At 42.7% G+C, this 26,540-nt stretch overlaps 1 protein-coding gene across 1 annotated transcript in view; it reads right to left on the minus strand.

Moving 5' to 3' along the window:
- The window catches only part of LOC139749149 (3'(2'),5'-bisphosphate nucleotidase 1), a 349,490-nt gene that overhangs the window by 53,300 nt on the left and 269,650 nt on the right, over positions 1-26,540 (minus strand). Inside the window, exon 7 of the mRNA XM_071662786.1 lies at positions 3,713-3,899. Within this exon, the coding sequence (XP_071518887.1) occupies positions 3,713-3,899 (187 nt within the window). The remainder of the gene's footprint in view (positions 1-3,712; positions 3,900-26,540) is intronic.

Genomic DNA, 26,540 nt, shown 5'->3' on the forward strand with positions numbered 1-26,540 from the left:
ACAATAATGTTCTCTCCTTCCACATATTTTTCCTTGCTCCCAAAACCTTCGCCCCCTTCCCCACCCTATGACTCACTTCTGCTTCCATGGTTCCATTTGCTGCTAAGTCCACTCCCATATATCTAAAACACTCCACTTCCTCCAATTTTTCTCAATTCAAAATTACATCCCAATAAACTTGTACCTCAACCCTACTCAACCTAATAAGTTTGCTTTTATTCACATTTGCTCTCAACTTTCTCCTTTCACATACTTTTCCAAACTCAGTCACCAACTTTTGCAGTTTCTCACTTGAATCAACCACCAGTTCTGTATCATCAGTGAACAACAACTGACTCACTTCCCAGGCCATCCCATCTCTAAAAGACTGCAAACTCACCCATCTCTCCAAAACTCTTGCATTTACCTCCCTAACCAACCCATCCATAAACAGATTAAACAACCATGGGGACATCACACACCCCTGCCAGAGATCATCATTCACTGGAACCAATCACTCTCCTCTCTTCCTACTCGTACCCATGCCTTACATACTTGGTAAAAACTTTTCACTGCTTCTAGCAAATTACCTCCCACACCATATGCTCTTAAAACCTTCCACAAAGCATCTCTATGAACCCTATCATATGCCTTCTCCAGATCCAGAAATGATACATACAAATTCATCTCTTTTTCTATGTATTTCTCACACGCATTCCTCAAAGCAAACGCCTGATCCACACATCCTCTACCACCTTGGAAACCACACTGCTCTTCCCCAATCTGATGCTCTGTGCATGCCTTAGCCCTCTCAAACAATACCCTCTCATATAATTTCCCAGGAATACTCAACTAACTTATGCCTCTGTAGTTTGAACACTCACCTTTATCCCCTTTGCCTTTGTACAATGGCACTATGCATGCATTCCGCCAATCCTCAGGCATTTCACCATGATCCATACATATACTGAATATCCTTACCAACTAATCAACAATACAGTCACTCCTTGTTTTTATAAACTCCACTGCAATACCATCCAAAAACCCACTGCCTTGCCAGCTTTCATTTTCTGCAAAACTTTCACCATCTCTTCTGTCTTAACCAAACGATTTTCCCTGACCCTCTAACTTTGCACGTCACCATGACCAAAACACCCTACATCTGCCAATGTATCAAGAAACACATTCAACAAACCTTCAAAATACTCACTCCATCTCCTTCTCACTTCGACACTACCTGTTATTACTTAACCCCTTGCCCCCTTCACCGGCGTTCCCATTTGTTCTCTTGTCTTATGAATGTTATTCACCGCCTTCCAAAACATCTTCATATTTTTCCAAAAGTTTAATTATACTCTCTCAACCCACCTCTCATTTGCCCTCTATTTCAACCCTTGCACCTTCCTCTTGACCTCCTGCTGCTTTCTTTTATACATCTTCCAGTGATCTGCACTCCTTCCTTGTAAGTATCATCCAAATGCCTCTCTTTTCGCTTTCACTAAAAACTTTACTTTTTCATACCACCACACACTACCCTTTCTAACCTGCCCACCTCCCACCTTTCTCATGCCACATACATATTTGGACATGCCATCACTGCTTCCCTAAATACATCCCATTACTCACCCACTCCCCTCACATCATTTGCGTTCACCTTTTGTCATTCAACACTCAATTTCTCCTGGTACTTCCTGACACATCTCCTTTCCAAGCTCACTTGCTTTCACCACTTCCTTCTCCCCAACACTCTCTCTTCCTTTTTGACAGCCTCTACAAATCTTCACCTCCACAAGATAGTGATCAGACATCCCTCCAGCTGCCCCTCTCAGTGCATTAACATCCAAAAGTCTCTCTTTTACTCACCTATCAATTAACACGTAATCCAATAATGCCCTTTGACTATCTCTCATACTCACATACGTATACTTATGTGTATCTCTCTTTTTAAGTCAGGTATCCCCAATCACCAGTCTTTTTCTAGCACAAAAATCCACAAGCTCTTCCCCATTTACATTCACAACACTGAATAACCAATGTACACCAATTATACCCTCAACTGCCACATTACTCACCTTCGCATTTAAATCACCCATCACTAATACCCGGTCTCGTTCATTAAAGCTGCTGACACACTCAGCTGCTCCCAAAACACTTGTCTCTCATGATCTTTCTCCTCATGAACAGATACATAAGTACCAATAATCACCTGTCTCTCTTCATCCACTCTCAGTTTTACTCAAATCACTCTAGAATTTACTTTCTTACACTCTATCACACACTCCCACAACTCCTGCTTTAGGAACAGTGCTACTACTTCCTTAGGTCTTGTCCTCTCACAAACCCACAACTTTATTCCTAAGACTTTTCCAAACCATTCTTCCTCTTTGCCCTTGAACTTTGTTTCACTCAGAGCCAGAACATCCAGGTTTCTTTCCTTAAACATACTAATCTCTCTTTTTTTCTCATCTTGATTACATCCACATACAGTCAGACACCCCAGTCTGAGCCTTCGAGGAGGATGAGCAATCCTCGCTTGACGCCTTCTTCTGTTTCCCCTTTTAGAAATTGAAATACAAGGAGGGGAGGGTTTCCAGGCTCCTCACTCCTGCCCCCTTTAGTCACCTTCTACGACACGTGGGGAATGCATGTCAATTATTATGTAAAGAGGAGCAATTTACTGAATGATTGTTTAACAGATTTTCCTTTAACAGACCTGAAATAATATTCACTCAGTAATTACAGTAAAAGCAAAAAACAGATAACATCTATCAAAAGTTTACGAAAAACTAACTGATAGATCCACTGCCATCTTTTTTATATTCTCTATGCCACTTGTGCACAGACTGCCTTAATGTGCATCAATTCAGTCTTAGTCTACTCTCTTTTTAGCTAACTCCTTCATGTATGTAGAGAACATTTTAAACCCATCATGTCTGGAAAATGGTCTGCAATTGCAATTGTAGTTAAAGTATCCAATGTGCCCTGGTAAGTGATTAATGTAGCCTTAAAGGTGCAAGAGATATGCACCTTTATGGAAAGTGAGCATCCAACATATGTGGGTTACTCGTATGGATTAGCTTTACCAATAAAATGGTACTTGGTAACAGTGAAAGGATACAAAGAACCAGCCATCCCACTGAGTCCTAGGTTGCAACAGACATTTTTCACATAAGGAATACACCACTGGTGATGATGGAGAGTAGGCTAGGAAGTTGTAGGTGTGCAGTTGGAGCACAGCAGTGATGATCAACAACACTGCAAGCTCTGGCAAATTTGTGAATTTTGATCAAATTTAGTTTCATATGTCATCTATATTCAACAAAGTCTTCATTTTTCTATAACACACCAAAATAACATCTGCATAGGCATTACTGTTACTAAAGGAAGCCATTCTATAGCGATCACTCATATAACAACTCATTTTAACAGATTTTTGCCTCATGGAAATTCCTTAAGAATGCATCTTGCCCATTATAAAAGGTCTCTACATACTTGTAATTTGTTGTTTGAATTATGGTGATGGTAGCATTTACAGTCTAACAATCTTTCTCATGAAATATACTGTCAAAATCAAACCCCACATGGGAGTTTTACAAATCTGTCATCTCAGTCTAATGACAGCAAAATGTGTTCTGCTCCTTTAGACATAATCAGAATACAAAAAAAACAGCAAGCTGAATGACTGAAATATGGAAGATGAATCAAAGATATTATCACAACACATACAACTTACCTTATGACCTGCCCCACCGACTCTAAGAACATCATCAGGTGATACCGAAGAAATGGCATCATTGACAGTTGAAGAAGAGTGTGATCTAGTGGTAGTGACAATCAAGCGACCTTCTGGTGGAGCCACTATGGGCATCCCACCCACTGCTCCTCCTGGTACCCCCCAGACAGTGCGACCTAGTTTACTCCTAGAAGAAGGAATAAACCTGAAGATCTTGTTACTTCTGGATGAATGTTTTATCAGCTTGCATACCTGCAATGTTCTACATTTCAATTTTTTTGTTAGCTGAGATGGCTAGGTAAATGCAAGAGTTTTGGGGAGAGCGGCGAGTATGCAGTCTGTTGGGGATGAGAGGGCCTGGGAAGTGAGTCATCTGTTGTTCGCCGATGATACAGCTCTAGTGGCTGGTTTGAGTAAGAAACTGCAGAAGTTGGTGACTGAGTTTGGAAAAGTAAGTGAAAGGAGAAAGTTGAGCGTAAATGTGAATAAGAGCCAGGTTATCAGGTTCAGTAGGGTTGGGGGATAAGTTAATTGGGAGGTAAGAGTGAATGGAGAAAAACTGGAAGAAGTGAAGTGTTTTAGATATGTCACAGGGATGAACATTCTGGGAGCGATGAACAATGTGTGGAAGGAGAGAACGTTATCTTGGAGAGCAAAAATGGGTAGGTTTGAAGGAATAGTAGATCCAACAAAGTTATATGGTTGCAAGGCATGGGCTATAGATAGGGATGTACGAAGGAAAGTGGATGTGTTGGAAATGAAATGTTTGAGGACAATATATTGGTGTGAGGTGGTTTGATCGAGTAAGTAATGAAAGGGTAAGAAAGTTTTGTGGAAATAAAAAGAGTGTGAAAGAAAAAGCAGAAAAGGGTGTGTTGAAATGGTTTGGATATATGGAGAGAATGAGTGAGGAAAGATTGACAAAGAGGATATATGTGTCAGAGGTGGAGAGAACAATAAGTGGGAGACCAAACTGAAGCTTGAAGGATGCAGTGAAAAAGATTTTGAAAGATTGGGGCCTAAACATACAGGAGGGTGAGAGGTATGCAGGGAATAGAGTGAATTGGAACAATGTAGTATAATGGGATCAAGGTGCTGTCAATAGACTGAACAAGGGCATGTGAAGTGTCTGGGATAAACAATGGAAAGGTCTATGGGGCCTGGTTGTGGATGAGGGGCTATGGTTTCAGGGCATTACACGAGACAGCTAGAGATAAAGCGAGTATGGATGTGGCGATTTTTGGTTGTTCTGACGCTACCTTGCTGAAGCAGGGGACTGCTATGTCCTGTAGGGAGGGGAAGCACCAGGAATGGATGAAGGCAAGCAAGTATGGATGTGTACATGTGAATATATGTATGTGTGTATGGGAATGTATATGTATGAAAATGTTGATATATATATATATATATATATATATATATATATATATATATATATATATATATATATATATATATATATACATATATTCATTTATTTATTATACTTTGTCACTTTGTCACTGTTTCCCGCAGTTAGCGAGGTAGCGCAAGGAAACAGACGTAAGAATGGCCCAACCCACCCACATACACATGTATATACATACAAGTCAACACATGCACATATACATACCTATACATCTCAACGTATACATATATATATACACACACACACACACACACACACACACACACACAGACATATACATATATACACATGTACATAATTCATAGTCTGCTCTTATTCATTCCTGTTGCCACCCCGCCACATAATGAAATACCAACCCCCTCCCCCAGCATTTGCGCGAGGTAGCGCTAGGAAAAGACAACAAAGGCCACATTTGTTCACACTCGGTCTCTAGCTGTCAGGTATAATGCACCGAAACCACAGCTCCCTTTTCACATCCAGGTCCCACAGACTTTCCATGGTTTAACCCAGATGCTTCACATGCCCTGGTTCAATCCAATGATAGTGCGTTGACCTCGGTATACCACATCGTTCCAATTCACTCTATTCCTTGCACGCCTTTCACCCTCCTGCATGTTCAGGCCCCGATCACTCAAAATCTTTTTCACTCCATCTATCCACCTCCAATTTGGTCTCCCACTTCTCATTCCCTCCACCTCTGACACATATATCCTCTTTGTGAATCTTTCCTCATTCATTCTCTCCATGTGACCAATCCATTTCAAAACACCCTCTTCTACACTCTCTCAACCACACTCTTTTTACCACCACACACTTCTCTAACCCTTTCATTACTTACTCGATCAAACCACCTCAAACCGCATATTGTCCTCAAACATCTCATTTCCAGCACATCCACCCTCCGCTACACAACTCTATCTATAGTCCAAGCCTCACAACCATATATCATTGTTGGAACCACTATTCCTTCAAACATACCCATTTTTGCTTTCCAAGATAACATTCTCGACTTCCACACATTCTTCAACACTCCCAGAACTTTCGCCCCCTCCCCCACCATATGATTCACTTCTGCTTTCATGGTTCCATCCATCCTCCAATTTTTCTCCATTCAAACTTACCTCCCAACCGACTTGTCCCTCAACCCTACTGTACCTAATAACCTTGCTCTTATTCACATTTACTCTCAGCTTTCTTCTTCCACACACTTTACCAAACTCAGTCACCAGCTTCTGCAGTTTCTCACCCAAATCAGCCACTGGCGCTGTATCACCAGTGAACAACAACTGACTCACTTCCCAAGCTCTCTCATCCACAACAAACTGCATACTTGCCCCTCTTTCCAAAACTCTTGCATTCACCTCCCTAACAATGCCATCCATAAACAAATTAAACAACCATGGAGACATCACATACCCCTGCCGCAAAACAAACATTCACTGAGAACCAATTACTTTCCTCTCTTCCTACACGTACATATGCCTTACATCCTCGATAAAAACTTTTCACGGCTTCTAACAACTTGCCTCCCACACCATATATTCTTAATACCTTCCACAGAGCATCTCTATCAACTCTATCATATGCCTTCTCTACATCCATAAATGCTACATACAAATCCACTTGCTTTTCTAAGTATTTCTCACATACATTCTTCAAAGCAAACACCTGAACCACACATCTTCTACCACTTCTGAAACCACACTGCTCTTCCCCAATCTGATGCTCTGTACATGCCTTCACCCTCTCAATCAATACCCTCCTATATAATTTCCCAAGAATACTCAACAAACTTATACCTCTGTAATATGAGCACTCACTTTTATCCCCTTTGCCTTTGTACAATGGCACAATGCAAGAATTCCACCAATCCTTAGGCACCTCAAAATGAGTCATACATACATTAAATAATCTTACGAACCAGTCAACAATACAGTCACCACCTTTTTTAATAAACTCCATTGCAATACTATCCAAACCGCTACATTACTGGCTTTCATCTTCCATAAAGCTTTTACTACCTCTTCTCTGTTTACCAAATCATTCTCCCTAACCCTCTCACTTTGCACAACACCTTGACCAAAACATCCTATATCTCCCACTCTATCATCAAACACATTCAACAAACCTTCAAAATACTCACTCCATCTCCTTCTCACATCACCACTACTTGTTATCACCTCCCCATTTGCCACTTTCACTGATGCTCCCATTTGTACCCTTGTCTTACGCACTTTATTTACCTCCTTCCAAAACATCTTTTTATTATTATTAGATTATTTTGCTTTGTCGCTGTCTCCCACGTTAGCGAGGTAGCGCAAGGAAACAGACAAAAGAATGGCCCAACCCACCCACATACACATGTATATACACAACAGTCCACACACGCAAATATACATACCTATACATCTCAATGTACACATATATATACACACACAGACATATACATATAAACACATGTACATAATTCATACTGTCTGCCATTACTTATTCCCATCGCCACCTCGCCACACATGGAATAACAACCCCCTGTGTGCAGGTGGCGCTAGGAAAAGACAACAAAGGCCCCATTCGTTCACACTCAGTCTCTAGCTGTCATGTAATAATGCACCGAAACCACAGCTCCCTTTCCACATCCAGGCCCCACACAACTTTCCATGGTTTATCCCAGACGCTTTACATGCCCTGGTTCAATCCATTGACAGCACGGTGACCCCGGTATACCACATCGTTCCAATTCACTCTATTCCTTGCCCGCCTTTCACCCTCCTGCATGTTCAGGCCCTGATCACTCAAAATCTTTTTCACTCCATCTTTCCACCTCCAATTTGGTCTCCCACTTCTCCTCGTTCCCTTCACCTCCGACACATATATCCTCTTGGTCAATCTTTCCCCACTCATTCTCTCCATGTGACCAAACCATTTCAAAACAACCTCTTCTGCTCTCTCAACCACACACTTTTTATTTCCACACATCTCTCTTACCCTTACATTACTTACTCAATCAAACCACCTCACACCACATATTGTCCTCAAACATCTCATTTCCAGCACATCCACCCTCCTGCGCACAACTCTATCCATAGCCCACGCCTCGCAACCATACAACATTATTGGAACCAATATTCCTTCAAACATATCCATTTTAGCTTTGAGAGATAATGTTCTCGACTTCCAAACATTCTTCAAGGCTCCCAGAATTTTCGCCCCCTACCCCACCCTAAGATTCACTTCCGCTTCCATGGTTCCATCCGCTGCCAGATCCACTCCCAGATAAAAAAAAAAACATAAAAAACATAAAACATAAAAAACATCTTTTTGTTCTCCCTAAAATTTAATGATACTCTCTCACCCCAACTCTCATCATCCCTCTTTTTCACCTCTTGCACCTTTCTCTTGACCTCCTCCCCCTTTCTTTCATACATCTCCCACTGATTTGCATTATTTTCCTGCAAAAATCGTCCAATGCCTCTCTCTTCTCTTTCACCAATAATCTTACTTCTTCATCCCACCACTCACTACCCTTTCTAATCTGCCCACCTCCCACGCTTCTCATGCCACAAGCATCTTTTGCACAAGCCATCACTGCTTCCCTAAATACATCCCATCCTTCCCCCACTCCCCTTACGTCCTTTGTTCTCACCTTTTTCCATTCTGTACTCAGTCTCTCCTGGTATTTCCTCACACAAGTCTCCTTCCCCAGCTCACTTACTCTCACCACTCTCTTCACCCCAACATTCTCTCTTCTTTTCTGAAAACCTCTACAAATCTTCACTTTCGCCTCCACATGATAATGATCAGACATCCCTGCAGTTGCACCTCTCAGCACATTAACATCCAGAAGTCTCTCTTCTGCACGCCTATCAATTAACACGTAATCCAATAACGCTCTCTGGCCATCTCTCCTACTTATATACATATACTTATGTATACCTCTCTTTTTAAACCAGGTATTCCCAATCACCAGTCCTTTTTCAGCATATAAATCTACAAGCTCTTCATCATTTCCATTTACAACACTGAACACCCCATATACACCAATTATTCCCTCAACTGCCACATAACTCACCTTTGCATCCAAATCACCCATCACTATAACCCAGTCTCGTGCATCAAAACTACTAACACACTCACTCAGGTGCTCCAAAAACACTTGCCTCTCATGACCTTTCTTCTCATGCCCAGGTGCATATGCACCAATAATCACCCATCTCTCTCCATCCACTTTCAGTTTTACCCATATCAATCTAGAGTTTACCTTCTTACACTTTATCACATACTCCCAGCACTCCTGTTTCAGGAGTAGTGCTACTCTTTCCCTTGCTCTCATCCTCTCACTAACCCCTGACTTTACCCCCAAGACATTCCCAAACCACTCTTCCCCTTTACCCTTGAGCTTCGTTTCACTCAGAGCCAAAACATCCAGGTTCCTTTACTCCAACATACTACATATCTCTCCTTTTTTCTCATCTTGGTTACATCCATACACATTTAGACACCACAATCTGAGCCTCTGAGGAGGATGAGCACTTCCCGCGTGACTCCTTCTTCTGTTTCCCCTTTTAGAAAGTTTAAATGAAATATATATATATTTTTTTTTTTATTATACTTTGTCGCTGTCTCCCACGTTTGCGAGGTAGCGCAAGGAAACAGACGAAAGAAATGGCCCAACCCCCCCCATACACATGTATATACATACGTCCACACACGCAAATATACATACATATACATATTTTTTTTCATACTATTCGCCATTTCCCGCATTAGCGAGGTAGCGTTAAGAACAGAGGACTGGGCCTTTGAGGGAATATCCTCATCTCAAACCCTTCTCTGTTCCTGCTTTTGGGAAAAAAAAAAAAAAAAAAAAAAAAAAAGAGGGGAGGATTTCCAACCCCCACTCCCCCCCTTTTAGTCGCCTTGTACGATACGCAGGGAATCCATGGGAAGTATTTTTTCTCCCCTATCCCCAGGAATATATATATATATCGAGGATGTAAGGCATGTGTACGTGTAGGAAGAGAGGAAAGTGATTGGTTCTCAGTGAATGTAGGTTTGCGGCAGGGGTGTGTGATGTCCCCATGGTTGTTTAATTTGTTTATGGATGGGGTTGTTAGGGAGGTGGATGCAAGACTTTTGGAAAGAGGGGCAAGTATGAAGTCTGTGGGGGATGAGAGAGCTTGGGAAGTGAGTCAGTTGTTGTTCGCTGATGATACAGCGCTGGTGGCTGATTCATGTGAGAAACTGCAGAAGCTGGTGACTGAGTTTGGTAAAGTGTGTGGAAGAAGAAAGTTAAGAGTAAATGTGAATAAGAGCAAGGTTATTAGGTACAGTAGGGTTGAGGGTCAAGTTAATTGGGAGGTGAGTTTGAATGGAGAAAAACTGGAGGAAGTGAAGTGTTTTAGATATCTGGGAGTGGATCTGGCAGCGGATGGAACCATGGAAGCGGAAGTGGATCATAGGGTGGGGGAGGGTGCGAAAATTCTGTGAGCCTTGAAGAATGTGTGGAAGTCGAGAACATTATCTCTGAAAGCAAAAATGGGTATATTTGAAGGAATAATGGTTCCAACAATGTTGTATGGTTGCGAGGCGTGGGCTATGGATAGAGTTGTGCGCAGGAGGATGGATGTGCTGGAAATGAGATGTTTGAGGACAATGTGTGGTGTGAGGTGGTTTGATCGAGTAAGTAACGTAAGGGTAAGAGAGATGTGTGGAAATAAAAAGAGCGTGGTTGAGAGAGCAGAAGAGGGTGTTTTGAAATGGTTTGGGCACATGGAGAGAATGAGTGAGGAAAGATTGACCAAGAGGATATATGTGTCGGAGGTGGAGGGAACAAGGAGAAGAGGGAGACCAAATTGGAGGTGGAAAGATGGAGTGAAAAAGATTTTGTGTGATTGGGGCCTGAACATGCAGGAGGGTAAAAGGAGGGCAAGGAATAGAGTGAATTGGAGCGATGTGGTATACCGGGGTTGACGTGCTGTCAGTGGATTGAATCAAGGCATGTGAAGCGTCTGGGGTAAACCATGGAAAGCTGTGCGGGTATGTATATTTGCGTGTGTGGACGTATGTATATACATGTGTATGGGGGTGGGTTGGGCCATTTCTTTCGTCTGCTTCCTTGCGCTACCTCGTAAACGTGGGAGGCAGCGACAAAAAAAGAAAAAAAAAATATATATATATATATATATATATATATCACCTCCCCATTTGCGCCCTTCACTGAAGTTCCCATTTGCTCCCTTGTCTTACGCACTTTATTTACCTCCTTCCAGAACATCTTTTTATTCTCCCTAAAATTTAATGATACTCTCTCACCCCAACTCTCATTTGCCCTTTTTTTCACCTCTTGCACCTTTCTCTTGACCTCCTGTCTCTTTCTTTTATACATCTCCCACTCAATTGCATTTTTTCCCTGCAAAAATCGTCCAAATGCCTCTCTCTTCTCTTTCACTAATACTCTTACTTCTTCATCCCACCACTCACTACCCTTTCTAATCAACCCACCTCCCACTCTTCTCATGCCACAAGCATCTTTTGCGCAATCCATCACTGATTCCCTAAATACATCCCATTCCTCCCCCACTCCCCTTACTTCCATTGTTCTCACCTTTTTCCATTCTGTACTCAGTCTCTCCTGGTACTTCCTCATACAGGTCTCCTTCCCAAGCTCACTTACTCTCATCACCCTCTTCACCCCAACATTCACTCTTCTTTTCTGAAAACCCATACAAATCTTCACCTTAGCCTCCACAAGATAATGATCAGACATCCCTCCAGTTGCACCTCTCAGCACATTAACATCCAAAAGTCTCTCTTTCGCACGCCTGTCAATTAACACGTAATCCAATAACGCTCTCTGGCCATCTCTCCTACTTACATAAGTATACTTATGTATATCTCGCTTTTTAAACCAGGTATTCCCAATCATCAGTCCTTTTTCAGCACATAAATCTACAAGCTCTTCACCATTTCCATTTACAACACTGAACACCCCATGTAAACCAATTATTCCCTCAACTGCCACATTACTCACCTTTGCATTCAAATCACCCATCACTATAACCCAGTCTCGTGCATCACAACCACTAACACACTCATTCAGCTGCTCCCAAAACACTTGCCTCTCATGATCTTTCTTCTCATGCCCAGGTGCATATGCACCAATAATCACCCACCTCTCTCCATCAACTTTCAGTTTTACCCATATTAATCGAGAATTTACTTTCTTACATTCTATCACATACTCCCACAACTCCTGTTTCAGGAGTATTGCTACTCCTTCCCTTGCTCTTGTCCTCTCACTAACCCCTGACTTTACTCCCCAGACATTCCCAAACCACTCTTCCCCTTTACCCTTGAGCTTCGTTTCACTCAGAGCCAAAACATCCAGGTTCCTTTCCTCAAACATACTACCTATCTCTCCTTTTTTCACATCTTGGTTACATCCACACACATTTAGGCACCCCACTCTGAGCCTTCGAGGAGGATGAGCACTCCCCGCGTGACTCCTTCTGTTTCCCATTTTAGAAAGTTAATACAAGGAGGGGAGGATTTCTGGCCCCCCGCTCCCGTCCCCTCTAGTCGCTTTCTACGACACGCGAGGAATACGTGGGAAGCATTCTTTCACCCCTATCCCCAGGGATATATATATATATATATATATATATATATATATATATATATATATATATATATATATATATATGTGGTGTGAGGTGGTTTGATCGAGTAAGTAATGTAAGGGTAAGAGAGATGTGTGGAAATAAAAAGAGCGTGGTTGAGAGAGCAGAAGAGGGTGTTTTGAAATGTTTTGGGCACATGGAGAGAATGAGTCAGGAAAGATTGACCAAGAGGATATATGTGTCGGAGGTGGAGGGAACGAGGAAAAGTGAGAGACCAAATTGGAGGTGGAAAGATGGAGTGAAAAAGATTTTGTGTGATCGGGGCCTGAACATGCAGGAGGGTGAAAGGAGGGCAAGGAATGGAGTGAGTTGGATCGATGTGGTGTACCGGGGTTGGCGTGCTGTCGGTGGATTGAGTCGGGGCATGTGGAGCGTCTGGGATAAACCATGGAAAGTTGTGTGGGGCCTGGATGTGGAAAGGGAGCTGTGGTTTCGGGCATTATTGCGTGGCAGCTAGAGACTGAGTGTGAACGAATGGGGCCTTTGTTGTCTTTTCCTAGTGCTACCTCGCACACATGAGGGGGGAGGGGGAAGGTATTCCATGTGTGGCGAGGTGGCGATGGGAGTGAATGGGGGCAGAGTGTGAATTGTGTGCATGGGTACATATGTATGTTTCTGTGTATGTATATATATGTGTACATTGAGATGTATAGGTATGTATATTTGCGTGTGTGGACGTGAGTGTGTATACATTGTGTATGGGGGTGGGTTGGGCCATTTCTTTCGTCTGTTTCCTTGCGCTACCTCGCAAACGCGGGAGACAGCGACAAAGCAAAATAAATATATATAAATAAATATATATACATATTATTTATTTATTCATTTTACTTTGTCGCTGTCTACCGCGTTAGCGAGGTAGCGCGAGGAAACAGATGAAGGAATGGCCCAACCCGCCCACATACACATGTATATACATACACATCCACACACGCAAATATACATACCTATACATCTCAATGTACACATATATATATACACGCACAGACATATACATATATACACATGTACATAATTCATACTGTCTGCCTTTATTCATTCCCATCGCCATCTCGCCACACATAGAATAACAACCCCCTCCCCCCTCATGTGTGCGAGGTAGTGCTAGGAAAAGACACCAAAGGTCCCATTCGTTCACACTCAGTCTCTAGCTGTCATGTAATAATGCACCGAAACCACATCTCCCTTTCCACATCCAGGCCCCACACAACTTTCCATGGTTTACCCCAGACGCTTCACATGCCCTGGTTCAATCCATTGACAGCACGTCGATCCCGGTATACCAAATCGTTCCAATTCACTCTATTCCTTGCACGCCTTTCACCCTCCTGCATGTTCAGGCCCCGATCACTCAAAATCTTTTTCACTCCATCTTCCCACCTCCAATTTGGTCTCCCACTTCTCCTCGTTCCCTCCACCTCTGACACATATATCCTCTTGGTCAATCTTTCCTCACTCATTCTCTCCATGTGACCAAACCATTTCAAAACACCCTCTTCTGCTCTCTCAACCACACTCTTTTTATTTCCACACATCTCTCTTACCCTTACATTACTTACTCGATCAAACCACCTCACACCACATAATGTCCACAAACATCTCATTTCCAGCACATCCACCCTCCTGCGCACAACTCTATCCATAGCCCATGCCTCGCAACCATACAATATTGTTGGAACCACTATTCCTTCAAACATACCCATTTTTGCTTTCCGAGATAATGTTCTCGACTACCAAACATTCTTCAAGGCTCCCAGAATTTTCGCCCTCTCCCCCACCCTATGATTCACTTCCGCTTCCATGGTTCCATCCGCTGCCAGATCCACTCTCAGATATCTAAAACACTTTACTTCCTCCAGTTTTTCTCCATTCAAACTTACCTCCCAACTGACTTGACCCTCAACCCTACTGTACCTAACAACCTTGCTCTTATTCACATTTAACTTTCTTCTTTCACACACTTTACCAAACTCAGTCACCAGCTTCTGCAGTTTCTTACATGAATCAGCCACCAGCGCTGTATCATCAGCGAACAGCAACTGACTCACTTCCCAAGCTCTCTCATCCACTACAATCTGCATACATGCCCCTCTTTCCAAAACTCCTGCATTCACCTCCCTAACAACCCCATCCATAAACAAATTAAATAACCATGGAGACATCACATACCCCTTCCACAAACCCACATTCACTGAGAACCAATCACTTTCCTCTCTTCCTACACGTACACATGCCTTACATCTTCGATAAAAACTTTTCACTGCTTCTAACAACTTGCCTCCCACACCATATATTCTTAAAACCTTCCACACAGCATCTCTATCAACTCTATCATATGCCTTTTCCATATCCATAAAAGCTACATACAAATCCATTTGTTTTTCTAAGTATTTCTCACATACATCCTTCAAAGCAAACACCTGATGCACACATCCTCTATCACTTCTGAAACCACACTGCTCTTCCCCAATCTGATGCTCTGTACATGCCTTCACCCTCTCAATCAATACCCTCACATATAATTTACCAGGAATACTCAACACACTTATACCTCTGTAATTTGAGCACTCACTCTTATCCCCTTTGCCTTTGTACGATGGCACTATGCAAGCATTCCGCCAATCCTCAGGCACCTCACCATGAATCATACATACATTAAATAACCTTACCAACCAGTCAACAATACAGTCACCCCCTTTTTTAATAAATTCCACTGAAATACCATCCAAACCTGCTGCCTTGCCGGCTTTCATCTTCTGTAAAGCTTTTACTACCTCTTCTCTATTTACCAAATCATTTTCCCTAGCCCTCTCACTTTGCACACCACCTCGACCAAAACACCCTATATCTGCCACTCTATCATCAAACACATTTAACAAACCTTCAAAATACTCACTCCATCTGCTTCTCACATCACTACTACTTGTTATCACCTCCCCATTTGCCCCCTTCACTGAAGTTCCCATTTGCTCCCTTGTCTTACGCACTTTATTTACCTCCTTCTAAAACATCTTTTTATTCTCCTTAAAATTTAATGATACTCTCTCACCCCAACTCTCATTTGCCCTCCTTTTCACCTCTTGCACCTTTCCCTTGACCTCCTGCCTCTTTCTTTTATACCTCTCCCACTCATTTACATTTTTTCCCTGCAAAAATCGTACAAATGCCTCTCTCTTCTCTTTCACTAATAATCTTACTTCTTTATCCCACCACTCACTACCTTTTCTAATCAACCCACCTCCCATACTTCTCATGCCACAAGCATCTTTTGCACAAGCCACCACTGCTTCCCTAAATACATCCCATTCCTCCCCCACTCCCCTTACCTCCTTTGTTCTCACCTTTTTCCATTCTGTACTCAGTCTCTCCTGGTACTTCCTCACACAGGTCTCCTTCCCAAGATCACTTACTCTCACCACTCTCTTCACCCCAACATTCTCTCTTCTTTTCTGAAAACCCCTACAAATCTTCACCTTCCCCTCCACAAGATAATGATCAGACATCCCTCCAGTTGCACCTCTCAGCACATTAACATCCAAAAGCCTCTCTTTCGTGCGTCTATCAATTAACACGTAATCCAATAACGCTCTCTGGCCATCTCTCCTACTTACATACGTATACTTATGTATATCTCGCTTTTTAAACCAGGTATTCCCATTCACCAGTCCTTTTTCAGCACATAAATCTACAAGCTCTTCACCATTTCCATTTACAACACTGAACACTCCATGTATACCAATTATTCCCTCAACTGCCACATTACTCACCTTTGCATTCAAATCACCCATCACTATAACCCGGTCTTGTGCATCAAAACCACTAACACACTCATTCAGCTGCTCCCAAAACACTTGCCTCTAATGATCTTTCTTCTCACACCCAGGTGCATATGCACCAATAATCACCCATCTCTCCATCAACTTTCAGAACTTACTTTCTTACACTCTATCACATAATCCCACAACTCCTGATTCAGGAGTAGTGCTGCTCCTTCCCTTGCTCTTGTCCTCTCACTCACCCCTGACTTTACTCCCAAGACATTCCCAAACCACTCTTCCCCTTTACCCTTGAGCTTCTTTTCACTCAGAGCCAAAACATCCAGGTTCCTTTCCTTGAACATACTACCTATCTCTCCTTTTTTCTCATCTTGGTTACATCCATACACATTTAGACACCACAATCTGAGCCTTCGAGGAGGATGAGCACTCCTCGCGTGACTCCTTCTGTTTCCCCTTTTAGAAAGTTAAAATACAAGGAGGGGAGGGTTTCTGGCCCCCCGCTCCCGTCCCCTTTAGTTGCCTTCTACGACACGTGAGGAATGCGTGGGAAGTATTCTTTCTCCCCTATCCCCAGGAATATATATATGTATATATATATTCCTAAGAGTCCATGGGGAAAATGAAACACGAAAAGTTCCCACTTTTCGTGTTTCATTTTCCCTGTGGACTCATAGGAATATCTTGATCACGCGCAAAATTGTGATCCTTTCCAATATATATATATATATATTTTTTTTCATACAATTCGCCATTTTCCGCATTTGCGAGGTAGCGTTAAGAACAGAGGACTGGGCCTTAGAGGGAAAATCCTCACCTGGCCCCCTTCTCTGTTCCTTCTTTTGGAAAATTAAAAAAAAAAAAAAACGAGAGGGGAGGATTTCCAGCCACCCGCTCCCTCCCCTTTTAGTCGCCTTCTATGACACGCAGGGAATACGTGGGAAGTATTCTTTCTCCCCTATCCCCAGGGATATATATATATATATATATATATATATATATATATATATATATATATTTTTTTTTTGCTTTGTCACTGTCTCCCGCATTTGCGAGGTAGTGCAAGAAAACAGACGAAAAAAATGGCCCAACCCACCCCTATACACATGTATATACATACGTCCACACACGCAAATATACATACCTACACAGCTTCCCATGGTTTACCCCAGACACTTCACATGCCTTGATTCAATCCACTGACAGCACGTCAACCCCGGTATACCACATCGCTCCAATTCACTCTATTCCTTGCCCTCCTTTCACTCTCCTGCATGTTCAGGCCCCGATCACACAAAATCTTTTTCACTCCATCTTTCCACCTCCAATTTGGTCTCCCTCTTCTCCCCGTTCCCTCCACCTCCGACACATATATCCTCTTGGTCAATCTTTCCTCACTCATTCTCTCCATGTGACCAAACCATTTCAAAACACCCTCTTCTGCTCTCTCAACCACGCTCTTTTTATTTCCACACATCTCTCTTACCCTTACGTTACTTACTCGATCAAACCACCTCACACCACACATTGTCCTCAAACATCTCATTTCCAGCACATCCATCCTCCTGCGCACAACTCTATCCATAGCCCACGCCTCGCAACCATACAACATTGTTGGAACCATTATTCCTTCAAATATACCCATTTTTGCTTTCAGAGATAATGTTCTCGACTTCCACACATTCTTCAAGGCTCACAGAATTTTCGCCCCCTCCCCCACCCTATGATCCACTTCCGCTTCCATGGTTCCATCCGCTGCCAGATCCACTCCCAGATATCTAAAACACTTCACTTCCTCCAGTTTTTCTCCATTCAAACTCACCTCCCAATTGACTTGACCCTCAACCCTACTGTACCTAATAACCTTGCTCTTATTCACATTTACTCTTAACTTTCTTCTTCCACACACTTTACCAAACTCAGTCACCAGCTTCTGCAGTTTCTCACATGAATCAGCCACCAGCGCTGTATCATCAGCGAACAACAACTGACTCACCTCCCAAGCTCTCTCATCCCCAACAGACTTCATACTTGCCCCTCTTTCCAAAACTCTTGCATTCACCTCCCTAACAACCCCATCCATAAACAAATTAAACAACCATGGAGACATCACACACCCCTGCCGCAAACCTACATTCACTGAGAACCAATCACTTTCCTCTCTTCCTACACGTACACATGCCTTACATCCTCGATAAAAAGTTTTCACCGCTTCTAACAACTTGCCTCCCACACCATATATTCTTAATACCTTCCACAGAGCATCTCTATCAACTCTATCATATGCCTTCTCCAGATCCATAAATGCTACATACAAATCCATTTGCTTTTCTAAGTATTTCTCACATACATTCTTCAAAGCAAACACCTGATCCACACATCCTCTACCACTTCTGAAACCACACTGCTCTTCCCCAATCTGACGCTCTGTACATGCCTTCACCCTCTCAATCAATACCCTCCCATATAATTTACCAGGAATACTGAACAAACTTATACCTCTGTAATTTGAGCACTCACTCTTATCCCCTTTGCCTTTGTACAATGGCACTATGCACGCATTCCGCCAATCCTCAGGCACTTCACCATGAGTCATACATACATTAAATAACCTTACCAACCAGTCAACAATACAGTTACCCCCTTTTTTAATGAATTCCACTGCAATACCATCCAAACCTGCTGCCTTGCTGGCTTTCACCTTCCGCAAAGCTTTTACTACCTCTTCTCTGTTTACCAAATCATTTTCCCTAACCCTCTCACTTTGCACACCACCTCGACCAAAATACCCTATATCTGCCACTCTATCATCAAACACATTCAACAAACCTTCACAATACTCACTCCATCTCCATTTCACATCACCACTACTTGTTATCACCTCCCCATTTGCGCCCTTCACTGAAGTTCCCATTTGCTCCCTTGTCTTACGCACTTTATTTACCTCCTTCCAGAACATCTTTTTATTCTCCCTAAAATTTAATGATACTCTCTCACCCCAACTCTCATTTGCCCTTTTTTTTCACCTCTTGCACCTTTCTCTTGACCTCCTGTCTCTTTCTTTTATACATCTCCCACTCAATTGCATTTTTTCCCTGCAAAAATCGTCCAAATGCCTCTCTCTTCTCTTTCACTAATACACTTACTTCTTCATCCCACCACTCACTACCCTTTCTAATCAACCCACCTCCCACTCTTCTCATGCCACAAGCATCTTTTGCGCAATCCATCACTGATTCCCTAAATACATCCCATTCCTCCCCCACTCCCCTTACTTCCATTGTTCTCACCTTTTTCCATTCTGTACTCAGTCTCTCCTGGTACTTCCTCACCCAAGTCTCCTTCCCAAGCTCACTTACTCTCACCACCCTCTTCACCCCAACATTCACTCTTCTTTTCTGAAAACCCATACAAATCTTCACCTTAGCCTCCACAAGATAATGATCAGACATCCCTCCAGTTGCACCTCTCAGCACATTAACATCCAAAAGTCTCTCTTTCACGCGCCTGTCAATTAACACGTAATCCAATAATGCTGTCTGGCCATCTCTCCTACTTACATAAGTATACTTATGTATATCTCTCTTTTTAAACCAGGTATTCCCAATCATCAGTCCTTTTTCAGCACATAAATCTACAAGCTCTTCACCATTTCCATTTACAACACTGAACACCCTATGTATACCAATTATTCCCTCAACTGCCACATTACTCACCTTAGCATTCAAATCACCCATCACTATAACCCGGTCTCGTGCATCAAAACCACTAACACACTCATTCAGCTGCTCCCAAAAACATATATATATATATATATATATATATATATATATATATATATATATATATATATATATATATATATATTTTTTTTTTTTTTTTATACTTTGTCGCTGTCTCCCGCATTTGCGAGGTAGCGCAAGGAAACAGACGAAAGAAATGGCCCAACCCCCCCCCCCATACACATGTACATACACACGTCCACACACGCAAATATACATACCTACACAGCTTTCCATGGTTTACCCCAGACGCTTCACATGCCTTGATTCAATCCACTGACAGCACGTCAACCCCTGTACACCACATCGCTCCAATTCACTCTACTCCTTGCCCTCCTTTCACCCTCCTGCATGTTCAGGCCCCGATCACACAAAATCTTTTTCACTCCATCCTTCCACCTCCAATTTGGTCTCCCTCTTCTCCTCGTTCCCTCCACCTCCGACACATATATCCTCTTGGTCAATCTTTCCTCACTCATTCTCTCCATGTGCCCAAACCATTTCAAAACACCCTCTTCTGCTCTCTCAACCACGCTCTTTTTATTTCCACACATCTCTCTTACCCTTACGTTACTTACTCGATCAAACCACCTCACACCACACATTGTCCTCAAACATCTCATTTCCAGCACATCCATCCTCCTGCGCACAACTCTATCCATAGCCCACGCTTCGCAACCATACAACATTGTTGGAACCACTATTCCTTCAAACATACCCATTTTTGCTTTCCAAGATAATGTTCTCGACTTCCACACATTTTTCAAGGCTCCCAAAATTTTCGCCCCCTCCCCCACCCTATGCTCCACTTCCGCTTCCATGGTTCCATCCGCTGACAGATCCACTCCCAGATATCTAAAACACTTCACTTCCTCCAGTTTTTCTCCATTCAAACTCACCTCCCAATTGACTTGACCCTCAACCCTACTGTACCTAATAACCTTGCTCTTATTCACATTTACTCTTAACTTTCTTCTTCCACACACTTTACCAAACTCAGTCACCAGCTTCTGCAGTTTCTCACATGAATCAGCCACCAGCGCTGTATCATCAGCGAACAACAACTGACTCACTTCCCAAGCTCTCTCATCCCCAACAGACTTCATACTTGCCCCTCTTTCCAGGACTCTTGCATTTACCTCCCTAACAACCATATCCATAAACAAATTAAACAACCATGGAGACATCACACACCCCTGCCGCAAACCTACATTCACTGAGAACCAATCACTTTCCTCTCTTCCTACACGTACACATGCCTTACATCCTCGATAAAAACTTTTCACTGCTTCTAACAACTTGCCTCCCACACCATATATTCTTAATACCTTCCACAGAGCATCTCTATCAACTCTATCATATGCCTTCTCCAGATCCATAAATGCTACATACAAATCCATTTGCTTTTCTAAGTATTTCTCACATACATTCTTCAAAGCAAACACCTGATCCACACATCCTCTACCACTTCTGAAACCGCACTGCTCTTCCCCAATCTGATGCTCTGTACATGCCTTCACCCTCTCAATCAATACCCTCCCATATAATTTACCAGGAATACTCAACAAACTTATACCTCTGTAATTTGAGCACTCACTCTTATCCCCTTTGCCTTTGTACAATGGCACTATGCACGCATTCCGCCAATCCTCAGGCACCTCACCATGAGTCATACATACATTAAATAACCTTACCAACCAGTCAACAATACAGTCACCCCCTTTTTCAATAAATTCCACTGCAATACCATCCAAACCTGCTGCCTTGCCGGCTTTCATCTTCCGCAAAGCTTTTACTACCTCTTCTCTGTTTACCAAATCATTTTCCCTAACCCTCTCACTTTGCACACCACCTCGACCAAAACACCCTATATCTGCCACTGTGTCATCAGACACATTCAACAAACCTTCAAAATACTCATTCCATCTCCTTCTCACATCACCACTACTTGTTATCACCTCCCCATTTACGCCCTTCACTGAAGTTCCCATTTGCTCCCTTGTCTTACGCACCCTATTTACCTCCTTCCAGAACATCTTTTTATTCTCCCTAAAATTTAATGATAGTCTCTCACCCCAACTCTCATTTGCCCTTTTTTTCACCTCTTGCACCTTTCTCTTGACCTCCTGTCTCTTTCTTTTATACTTCTCCCACTCAATTGCATTTTTTCCCTGCAAAAATCATCCAAATGCCTCTCTCTTCTCTTTCACTAATACTCTTACTTCTTCATCCCACCACTCACTACCCTTTCTAAACAGCCCACCTCCCACTCTTCTCATGCCACAAGCATCTTTTGCACAATCCATCACTGATTTCCTAAATACATCCCATTCCTCCCCCACTCCCCTTACTTCCATTGTTCTCACCTTTTTCCATTCTGTACACAGTCTCTCCTGGTACTTCCCCACACAGGTCTCCTTCCCAAGCTCACTTACTCTCACCACCTTCTTCACCCCAACATTCACTCCTCTTTTCTGAAAACCCATACTAATCTTCACCTTAGCCTCCACAAGATAATGATCAGACATCCCTCCAGTTGCACCTCTCAGCACATTAACATCCAAAAGTCTCTCTTTCGCACGCCTGTCAATTAACACGTAATCCAATAACGCTCTCTGGCCATCTCTCCTACTTACATAAGTATACTTATGTATATCTCGCTTTTTAAACCAGGTATTCCCAATCATCAGTCCTTTTTCAGCACATAAATCTACAAGCTCTTCACCATTTCCATTTACAACACTGAACACCCCATGCATACCAATTATTCCCTCAACTGCCACATTACTCACCTTTGCATTCAAATCACCCATCACTATAACCCGGTCTCGTGCATCAAAACCACTAACACACTCATTCAGCTGCTCCCAAAACACTTGCCTCTCATGATCTTTCTTCTCATGCCCAGGTGCATATGCACCAATAATCACCCACCTCTCTCCATCAACTTTCAATTTTACCCATATTAATCGAGAATTTACTTTCTTACATTCTATCACATACTCCCACAACTCCTGTTTCAGGAGTATTGCTACTCCTTCCCTTGCTCTTGTCCTCTCACTAACCCCTGACTTCACTCCCCAGACATTTCCAAAGCACTCTTCCCCTTTACCCTTGAGCTTCGTTTCACTCAGAGCCAAAACATCCAGGTTCCTTTCCTCAAACATACTACCTATCTCTCCTTTTTTCACATCTTGGTTACATCCACACACATTTAGGCACCCCACTCTGAGCCTTCGAGGAGGATGATCACTCCCCGCGTGACTCCTTCTTCTGTTTCCCATTTTAGAAAGTTAATACAAGGAGGGGAGGATTTCCGGCCCCCCGCTCCCATCTCCTCTAGTCGCTTTCTACGACACACGAGGAATACGTGGGAAGTATTCTTTCACCCCTATCCCCAGGGATAATATACATATATATATACATATACACACACACACACATACACACACATACGCACATACACACACACACACACACACATACATATATATACATATATACATATATATATATATAAATTTTTTTTTTTTTGCTTTGTCGCTGTCTCCCTCGTTTGCGAGGTAGTGCAAGGAAACAGACGAAAGAGATGGCCCAACCCACCCCCATACACACGTATATACATACATCCACACACACAAATATATATACCTACACAGCTTTCCATGGTTTACCCCAGACGCTTCACATGCCTTGATTCAATCCACTGACAGCACGTCAACCCCGGTATACCACATCAATCCAATTCACTCTATTCCTTGCCCTCCTTTCACCCTCCTGCATGCTCAGGCCCCGATCACACAAAATCTTGTTCACTCCATCTTTCCACCTCCAATCTGGTCTCCCTCTTCTCCTCGTTCCCTCCACCTCCGACACATATATTCTCTTAGTCAATCTTTCCCCACTCATTCTTTCCATGTGCCCGAACCATTTCAAAACACCCTCTTCTGCTCTCTCAACCACGCTCTTTTTATTTCCAAACATCTCTCTTACCCTTACGTTACTTACTCGATCAAACCACCTCACACCACACATTGTCCTCAAACATCTCATTTCCAGCACATCCATCCTCCTGCGCACAACTCTATCCATAGCCCACGCCTCGCAACCATACAACATTGTTGGAACCACTATTCCTTCAAACATACTCATTTTTGCTTTCCGAGATAATGTTCTCGACTTCCACACATTCTTCAAGGCTCCCAGAATTTTCGCCCCCTCCCCCACCCTATGATCCACTTCCGCTTCCATGGTTCCATCCGCTGCCAGATCCACTCCCAGATATCTAAAACACTTCACTTCCTCCAGTTTTTCTCCATTCAAACTTACCTCCCATTTGACCCTCAACCCTACTGTACCTAATAACCTTGCTCTTATTCACATTTACTCTTAACTTTCTTCTTTCACAAACTTTACCAAACTCAGTCACCAGCTTCTGCAGTTTCTCACATGAATCAGCCACCAGTGCTGTATCATCAGCGAACAACAACTGACTCACTTCCCAAGCTCTCTCATCCCCAACAGACTTCATACTTGCCCCTCTTTCCAAAACTCTTGCATTCACCTCCCTAACAACCCCATCCATAAACAAATTAAACAACCATGGAGACATCATACACCCATGCCGCAAACCTACATTCACTGAGAACCAATCACTTTCCTCTCTTCCTACACGTACACATGCCTTACATCCTCCATAAAAACTTTTCACTGCTTCTAACAACTTGCCTCCCACACCATATATTCTTAATACCTTCCACAGAGCATCTCTAGCAACTCTATCATATGCCTTCTCCAGATCCATAAATGCTACATACAAATCCATTTGCTTTTCTAAGTATTTCTCACATACATTCTTCAAAGCAAACACCTGATCCACACATCCTCTACCACTTCTGAAACCACACTGCTCTTCCCCAATCTGATGCTCTGTACATGCCTTCACCCTCTCAATCAATATCCTCCCATATAATTTACCAGGAATACTCAACAAACTTATACCTCTGTAATTTGAGCACTCACTCTTATCCCCTTTGCCTTTGTACAATGGCACTATGCACGCATTCCGCCAATCCTCAGGCACCTCACCATGAGTCATACATACATTAAATAGCTTTACCAACCAGTCAACAATACAGTCACCCCCTTTTTTAATAAATTCCATTGCAATACCATCCAAACCTGCTGCCTTGCCGGCTTTCATCTTCCGCAAAGGTTTTACTACCTCTTCTCTGTTTACCAAATCATTTTCCCTAACACTCTCACTTTGCACACCAACTCGACCAAAACACCCTACATCTGCCACTCTATCATCAAACACATTCAACAAACCTTCAAAATACTCACTCCATCTCCTTCTCACATCACCACTACTTGTTATCACCTCCCCATTTGCGCCCTTCACTGAAGTTCCCATTTGCTCCCTTGTCTTACGCACTTTATTTACCTCCTTCCAGAACATCTTTTTATTCTCCCTAAAATTTAATGATACTCTCTCACCCCTACTCTCATTTGCCCTTTTTTTCACCTCTTGCACCTTTCTCTTGACCTCCTGTCTCTTTCTTTTATACATCTCCCACTCAATTGCATTTTTTCCCTGCAAAAATCGTCCAAATGCCTCTCTCTTCTCTTTCACTAATACTCTTACTTCTTCATCCCACCACTCACTACCCTTTCTAATCAACCCACCTCCCACTCTTCTCATGCCACAAGCATCTTTTGCGCAATCCATCACTGATTCCCTAAATACATCCCATTCCTCCCCCACTCCTCTTACTTCCATTGTTCTCACCTTTTTCCATTCTGTACTCAGTCTCTCCTGGTACTTCCTCACACAAGTCTCCTTCCTAAGCTCACTTACTCTCACCACCCTCTTCACCCCAACATTCACTCTTCTTTTCTGAAAACCCATACAAATCTTCACCTTAGCCTCCACAAGATAATGATCAGACATCCCTCCAGTTGCACCTCTCAGCACATTAACATCCAAAAGTCTCTTTCGCGCGCCTGTCAATTAACACGTAATCCGATGACACTCTCTGGCCATCTCTCCTACTTACATAAGTATACTTATGCATATCTCGCTTTTTAAACCAGGTATTCCCAATCATCAGTCCTTTTTCAGCACATAAATCTACAGTTTGGTCATGGCTCTTAAAGAAGCTCAAAGAACTATTACAGAAGGCC

The sequence above is a fragment of the Panulirus ornatus genome, chromosome 6 (assembly GCF_036320965.1).
Source record: "Panulirus ornatus isolate Po-2019 chromosome 6, ASM3632096v1, whole genome shotgun sequence".
NCBI classification, from domain to species: Eukaryota; Metazoa; Arthropoda; class Malacostraca; order Decapoda; family Palinuridae; genus Panulirus; species Panulirus ornatus.